The sequence below is a fragment of the Limulus polyphemus genome, unplaced genomic scaffold (assembly GCF_000517525.1).
Source record: "Limulus polyphemus unplaced genomic scaffold, Limulus_polyphemus-2.1.2 Scaffold4028, whole genome shotgun sequence".
NCBI lineage: Eukaryota > Metazoa > Arthropoda > Merostomata > Xiphosura > Limulidae > Limulus > Limulus polyphemus.
Genome location: NW_013669638.1, coordinates 82,451 through 90,957, shown reverse-complemented (window position 1 = coordinate 90,957; position 8,507 = coordinate 82,451). Strand labels below are relative to the sequence as shown.

The 8,507-nt window shown below is 30.0% G+C and overlaps 1 protein-coding gene across 3 annotated transcripts in view; it reads left to right on the top strand.

Annotated features, from left to right (window-relative positions):
* Positions 1 to 4,611, top strand: part of LOC111088570 (synaptogyrin-like) — a 15,506-nt gene extending 10,895 nt beyond the window's left edge. For all 3 annotated transcript variants that reach the window (XM_022399088.1, XM_022399087.1, XM_022399086.1), the window contains 2 exons: positions 1,790 to 1,929; positions 3,748 to 4,611. In XM_022399088.1, the coding sequence (XP_022254796.1) occupies positions 1,790 to 1,929; positions 3,748 to 3,867 (260 nt within the window). In that variant the 3' untranslated portion in view covers positions 3,868 to 4,611. The remainder of the gene's footprint in view (positions 1 to 1,789; positions 1,930 to 3,747) is intronic.
* The last annotated feature ends 3,896 nt before the right edge of the window (positions 4,612 to 8,507 follow it).

Here is an 8,507-nt window from a genome sequence, read left to right as displayed (position 1 = left end):
AATATTAAGTATTGAAAAAAACCCTTAATACCTTAAATTTTGATAGTTTAATTTATGCATTTGCAGCAGCAAAAGCATGAAAGGTTCATATAATGCACAAAATCTAGTTAAGTATATTTACAGTTTTGTAAACTAATAAAATTTGTTATTTGTAAACTTAAGTAGTATTTTATCAATCTGTTTTATAATCCATGTATACCATAAGTGACTGGCTTCTCATATAAAACATAAGTTTCAAAACTAGGGATATAACAAAAATTTATTCTGCATGCTTGAAAGATTACTCTAGCTATGTGATTTTGAACAATACTGGATGAAATAAATATCAAAATGGTTTACAAATTATGTAAGTACACCTAGTAGGCTATACTTCATTAGTTCCAGGTTTACAGTTGTGATATCGTGAGATGTTATATTGTTAATTTATTTTAGGCCTGGTTAATGAGTCACAGAACAAATAATCAAAACATTTCAGAGGTGGGGGTGCCAATAGTGTCTTTGCCCCCGGGTGATGAGAACTCTTGCTACGCCACTGCCTGGTAGTGTAATACAGGACAGTCTATTATGTTATGAACTGATACATTCCCTCTGGTTCAGTCTAGCCGAGTGGGTCTTTGCTTTGGGACACAGATTTGTGGTGAGTATTTCGTGTAAGTATTTCTCCTATACAAAACAGCCTAACTTATAGCCCTAGCCACACTACACCCCATGCCTGACTTCTTGTTTGTCGGATAGTGGTTGGTTAAGTGATCCTACATTCCACCCACCTTAGTACCATAAAAATGTTCTTTTGACACTTTCTTTTGCTTTATGTCATCTCCTAATGATGAATACCACAAACATATTGGTAAAGAGTATTCCCTGCTTGAAATGATTGCGGTCTCTCACTGAGTGCTGGGTGTCACATTCCATGGACTTTCCATTTCTGTTACTGTTTTCAGAAATGAGCTCATTTATGTAATTGCTTCGTCTTCAGTGTGTGATTCCTGCTCTTTTTTTGTGCAGAGAAGTGAGTAATGTTTCTAAGTTAACATTCTGCTTACTTGTACAACTTTCCAGCCTTTCTTCCCATTTCTGGTGCATTTCCTTTACCTTTTCGAAAATGAGCCTTTCATTAAATACTTGCACTCATGGGGATTATACTGTGAATAGAGGATTTGCTACCCTCCTGTTAGTGGAAGACTATAGTTTAATGATTATTTATCATAGGCTTGTGCAATACATGTTAAAATGTGTAGGGGTGGGAGATTTGTTCAAGATTTATGACATGTGCAGGAATTTAATGGCAGTGTGTGAAAGGTAATGGCTCTTTGTTATGTAAAAAGGTGAGTATCTATGTGAAATACATTTTCAGGTAAGGAAAATGTTAACTTTGTTTACTGTCTGACAGCTGATAAGTATTGCAAGAAACTTAAATGCAAAAGAAGCTTTTTTCAAATATTAACATTTTACAAGGTTGAACTATGTGTCTTTCTTTTTTTTGTTTTGAAGGGTAAAATCTATGAAAATAAAACTAATTACGTTTACTGCATGTTATAGTTTTTAATAAATAACTGTTAAACAACAGTTTGATAGTATTTAAGTAAATTACATTAACTGATTTAGTAAAGAAGATTATATTCAGTTAACATGTATTTATGTGTAGATAATATTTTGATTACAACCTCTAACTTTATTGCTGGAAATACATCAAATTGATGATAGAAATATGACATTATACTCAAAATTAATATTTAAGGATTTATGCACAGTATTCTTGTACATCTGTTTTTCTTTAAATATACTCTAGGTCTGTTGGCTTTGATGTTTTTAGTTGGGTTTTGCTACTTGTCTAATGAATGGCGTCATGCATATGATCCCAGAATTCATTGTGACTTATGTAAAATTAGAACGGCTCTAATTTCAACACTGGTTTCTATTTTTCTCTGGGTAAGTAATAGAAATTAATTTGAAACTTTTAAATTTCTTCATAAAGTTTGAAATAACTTAAATTCTTTTCATAAGACAAGAATGTTAAAGCTGTGGCTAACTTTTAGAATTCAGTGGAGAAGGCACACACATTTATATATTTATACTTACTTTTAATTTTGTTTTTAACACTCAAATTTACAATGGACCCATAGATTTTATGTAATTCACTGAAATTTTATGCTTGCAGAATATTAAAGACCATTAGAAAGTAAGACATTTTGTCCTCTGATATAGCAGAATATAAGTTCATAAATGGACATGAAACTGTTTTGGGAAAATTGTAAACATCTTTAATGAAGGTTTCAGAATCACACATATTCCACCTTCAGCAAATCTATGAAAATAACAAATTGAACAATCTTTAGTATAATTACTAATATAAAAATACAGTGAATAGTGTTAGGAAATTATAAAACATTTAATACAGAAAAAAGGAGAGAGAGAGCTATTTGAATAAAGTGAGGGGGGGAACAAGTTTGAATTTCCTTAGTCTTAACTCTTCTTTATGGGGCCTTCTCAATCTGCTTGGATTACATCTCTATTCATAATGAAATAACTTCAGAATATCTTAAGAAAAAATGGGTATCCTTCATCCTTGCTAGAAACTTAACACAACTTTCTTACTAATAAAATAACTCCACTGAATAATATCCAAACATGTTTCAAATTTTCTCTAACTTTTGTTACTCCTTACTTTGGAAAACAAAGTCTTATAGTTAGAACCCAACTCAACAAGCTGCTCAGGTCCTTCTACCCCCAGATTAAACTCTGTATTGTCTTCAAATCTTCACTTTGTATCAGTAGCTTTTTTAGAACTAAGGACCATATATAAATATACATGTGGTAGCTGTAAAGCCACCTACATTGGCAAGACTTCTTCTATTTGGAACACATGGGAGTTTCTAACAGATCTGGACTTAAACTTCAAATTCCACCTAATTCTATATATTCTCACAATGAAAGATCATCACACCCCATTTCCTTAGAAGATTTTTCATTCTAACTTTTGGATGTAATGATCACAAACTGAACTGTTGATAAAAGAAAGTCTATGTATTATGAATGAAAATCCAAGCCTGAATAGAAATTCAAACTTGTTCCCTCTCACTTTATTAAAATAGCTCTCCCCCACTTTAATTTACTGAATGTTTTATAATTTCCTAACACTATTCATTGTATTTTTATACTAAAGATTGTTCAATTTGTTATTTTCATACATTTGCTGAAGATAGAAAATGTATAATTCCAAAATGTTCATTAAAGATGTTTACCATTGTTGCTGTGGCTCTACTGTTCATTATGTATCATTTGTTTAGGGAAACGTTTGAACTAATTATTTGAGCAAAAATTCTCTTCCTCTTAAATTTTTCTTGAATATCATCAGAATGCAGCATTCCCCTGGGTTTATAGAGTACCTCAAACTCTTATATTGCATTAACAATTAATTCTAAGTTATGTGATTTACAAAGATTATTTTGTTTAAGGTAATTAAGAAGCACTTTTGACAATGTTTATTTATCTGTTTGTGTTCAGAGGTACTTATAATAATACAAATCACAAAATCATTTCACAATCCAATTTTTTATGTAATGTATATAGCTTACTTTCATCCAACATGTCTTGATATAACATTTAAATGCATTAAGATGGAACACAAATATAAATGTTTGAAATTAGCTGTAAAAAAAAAAGTAGAAAATGTTCCTTTTTATAAGATTATTCATTGAGAATAATTTGTCAGGTGTTTTGTGTTAAAACTGTTTCTTCTCATCACAGGCTTGTTGTGCATACCTTGCTTTTCAACAATATTGTTCATCATTTGATACAAGTTTTAATCCTTATCCTTCTGAAGACCTTGTTGTTGATTCCTACAGTATTTTTTATAATGAACCTTAATGTGATTAACCTTAATGTGATTAAACTGGATGCAGTGGAGATGTAGCCATCATTTTTTAGGACTAATATTATGTTTTATACCACTATTTAATTACTCATGGTGGAGATGTAGTTAAAATTGTTTAGTTTTAGTGATTGCTTTCTTATGATGGAACCCACTAAATAAAACATTTATTTATATTTACTTTGTGTATTCATATACATAGGTTAAACATGATGTATGTGTTTTATCAATTGTATTTTGAAGATGTCATTGCTTTATAATCAATTAACATTCATTTAAACCATATTATATCAGCATGGGTCAGTTCAGTAAAAAAATAATTTGCTCTTGTTTATTTACATTTGTGTACTTTGAAGAAGTGTTTTGTTAAATTCTTAGTTATTAATAAGCATAGTTTTTTCATAAGTTATTTTGACTAAATGGTAAAGAGGTAATTCTGAGTTGTTTGTCATAAGCTCTTAATTATTTTGTGTAAACAGGACCCTGTGCATCAGTTCCTTATGGAAGATATATTTCTTTAATGTCATTTGGTAACAATAATACAAAAACAAGGAAGATCAAAGTTTTTTCAATGAAGCGTTAGTGTTTGCATTAATTTTATATTCTTTAGTGACCAAATGGTGTTCAGGCAATTTTTAAACAAATTGGTTTAGCTGGAAACTATTGAATTAATTTTTGGTAATTGGTTGTATATAAACTGTTTCTAACTTGCATTTTTCAAATACACACACACACACACTGTATATGTATGTGTGTAAATATATATGTAGTTTTAAAGGTTTGAGTCAATAGTGCTATAAATGTTTTGTTGGAATGAAACAATCTCTGCTTATTACTTTTAAAATGACAATTATATTTATTTGACTTTTAGAAATATGTTTGTTATATTGATTTATTTTTCAGTTCTCATGTGCTTTGATTTTACTAGTATATGGAGTCACTCCATAATAAACAGCACGGCCTGGCATGGCCAGGAGGTTAGGGCGCTTGACTTGCAATCTGAGGGTCTCGGGTTCGAATCCCCGTCACACCAAACATGCTCGCCCTTTCAGCCATGGGGGCGTTATAAGTGACGGTCAATCCCACTATTCGTTGGTAAAAGAGTAGCCCAAGAGTTGGCGGTGGGTGGTGGTGATTAGTTGCCTTCCCTCTAGTCTTACACTGCTAAATTAGGGACAGCTAGTGGAGATAGCTCTCGTGTAGCTTTGCACGAAATTCAAAACAAACAAACAAATAAACAGCAAAAAATATTTTTGTGAAACCCTAACATTCTATTTATAAAAAATTACTGTTTTTCAGAGTAAAAAAAATATATTTTTTCCTTACTAGATTTTAATCTGCAGCAGTGTTTACTCTCAGATAAAGTATAATAATCAATAATGATTTTATTATTGCCATACCAAATGTTTCATCAACATGTCATTCAACTATTTTTTGAAACCTCACTTTTTAACCATGTTCTTATTTCTTAACTTGACTGTAGTAAAAGTGTGTATAATCTCTTACAGATAGTCTTTAAGTTAGTGACAAATACATCAAATGAAAATAGTTACTGAAGTATTATTGCTATCAAAGGTTTCTTTTATTCCTGTTGAGCTTTAGCAGATTGATTTTGTATTTAGAAGATTTCTTTTTTGGTTTTTAATGTGAATAAAATCATACAAGTTTTCTATATTTTTGCATTATTTACAATATTTACTCTTGATTATATTTTGGTATTGCTGTAAACCTACACTTATCTACTAAAATTTAAAAATATATACATTAAAATATTTTATGATTTTTCTCTAAGGAAAATGGTTTTATTTTTTTAATATTCTTTCTTTGTAAACATTTTACTAATTACACATGCAATAATAAGGAAATTTATAAAGATAGTGTACCAAATGTTTTAAATATATATTTGTAGGAAAATACATTGTTTATGTTTAAAAATCTTTCATCGGGTAGCAATATTAATGTATAATAGAACACAACTTTCATTAATAGAAGATTTGTACATCAGAGGTGTTTGAAACAGTTGATAGGAATATAGTTATAACCATGTCAAAATAATATAACGGCAATTTGCTACAAGTATGTTTTCTTTCTTTCCTTTCCAGAAATGATTGATTGAACATTTGGTTGTTTCTTTGCACTACCATTATGAAACTAAAAGAGATAAAGGAATGTAAAAATGTATATTTTCTATGTTTTAGCTGCTACTTTGATTTAAGTTCATTTCAATTAGTTCTACTTTTTAATGTGAGTGATTTTGTTACAAGTAACTTGCAATCATTAGAATGTGTCAGTGGTGGTCAGACTACAACTTGGTTGATGGGACCCACTAAACCATCCCATCATTGTTGTATTTGTTAGCATGTCTAATAATAATATGAGGAGATGTGATTTGCAGTAGTGCTTATAGGTGAACATAGAAAATAATTGTCTTCATATTTTGCTACTGTAACAGATTTGTTAACTATCTAATATGTCTACACAATTTGTTTTAGTTATTTTTTGACAGTGTTTTATTTCAACACCTACAGAAACAAATATATAGCACCCAAAAGTGTGGGGAAATTCCTTCTTTCATACTTAATCCAAAAAATGGAAATGAATAATTAGGTAATTTTCAGTGAAAAGAATGGGTGCTTGGTTATTACTGAACTGTTTAGGTAAGGGTTTATAGCTCTTGTTACTTCGTATTAATTGTCTAAAGCATAGATGTTGAATGTTTAACAGGGGTAGAAATTAAGGGTGTTTCTTTACAACAAAATCTTTATTGTAGAGTTACATTGAAAATCTTTAGTTTTTAGGGGCTACCATACCCAAAACTGTCTTCAGATGGTGATTGGTAGTAAGTGTTGGAACACTCTGGGTTAAAGCACCCAAAACCTAATCCCTAATTGACATTTGTCCATTATTTATTTGTAATTTTTGGATTATATCCGGTAGGCAGAATATCCTACATAAAATCACAATTTAAATTCACAGGAAATTGTATAATCCCTGATTAAAATCATAAAGCTATAAACAGATTACTCCCATAATAAAATACAAACCATGTAAAATTCTAGTAAAACATTATAATGTACTTCAGAGTTAAAATAAACTAAAATGTTAAAGATTACCATTATTTCTAGCACATAGTTTAATAAAACACTTACTCTACTTCTATCTAGGATATACGTATTATTTGCTATATATTATTAACTGTGTGATTGACACTTTGATTTATTACATGGAAAGATTTGTTTTTTGTTCATTTTATTTTGTTTGTAGTTAATAACCTGTATAGATTTTTTTGGTTGTTTCCTTCATAGAATTTCTTTAAAATGCTTGAATACTTCCTTTAGGTTTTCATTCACCATGTTCTTCAACTGTGTTTTGAATGTATTTGGTATCAAAACAAACATGTTGACCATATGTGCATATAAGAAGTATAATAGTTTCTTCCCTTTTATTGTCTTTAACATTTGAATTTACTTTTGCTATGTTGAATCTTTAAATTACTCTACCTGGATAATCTTTGAGTCTTATTTCTATAACTTGCTCTTCTGCAACTGATCCTTTGGGTTAAACCTACTTGTATATTTACTTGAGCTTTTACTACCATAATGGTGGCTGAAATGCCAATTTCAGGAGATAAGGTCTTCTTGCTCATCACACCCAATAATAGGATTGTTTTCTCTCTCTTTTCTTTCACTTCTTTTCTTCTGAGAGCAGTCATCCTCCCACAGCTGCCTGCAGGCTGTCAAGAGAGATATAGATGTAGGATGTTGTGGGCTTGAGCACCCACATTTTGATTTCTTATCTTTTCTTCTTTTTACCCTCTTATTATTTTTTATTTACATGTGAGGTTTTGTGAATGGAAGTTAAATCTTATAGATGGTGTAACCCTACCACTATGTAAGTTTTACTTCCACAGTCACCTAAAAACCAAGGTACATCAACTCCATGTTATTGCCTGTACCTTGGTGATTTTGTTTTGGTTAAAGCTTGTTTTATATTTATATATATACTTTGTAATTGTTTTAGTTTGGGTTTTTAGTGGAAAATGAGCTATAAAAAGTGAACTTTGGATCATAGTTTGGCCATGTGTTTGTATTGTCCTTAAGTTTGGAGTATTGTTCTCTATTCTAAATGTATCTGGTTTAGTGAGTATATTTTATATAGTTTACTATATTCTTCTATGTATACACTGAAGATATGGTAACTTATTTAGATAAGAAAGAAAAAGGTTTGTTTCTTGCAAGTAAGATAAATTATTGGAGGTCTGTACATAATTTAACATTTTTTATTGTCAACAACCACAGACACACAAAATATATGTGAACCTGTACTTATTATATTTAAATGTTGCAGATTTCATACCTGATGTTAATTTTCTACTTGTAAAGTACGTACATCTTTCTGTATTGAATTAGTAAGACAAAATCAAGTTATTCAAATACCTGTTTCAGAGGAAGTTTTTAATGCTCTATATTTTTGTGTATTGAATTAGTAAGACAAAATCAAGTTATTTAAATACCTGTTTCAGAGGAAGTTTTAATGCTCTATATTTTTGTGTATTGAATTAATAAGACAAAATCAAGTTATTCAAATACCAGTTTCAGAGGAAGTTTTTAATGCTGTGTATTTTTGTGCTTTTCTT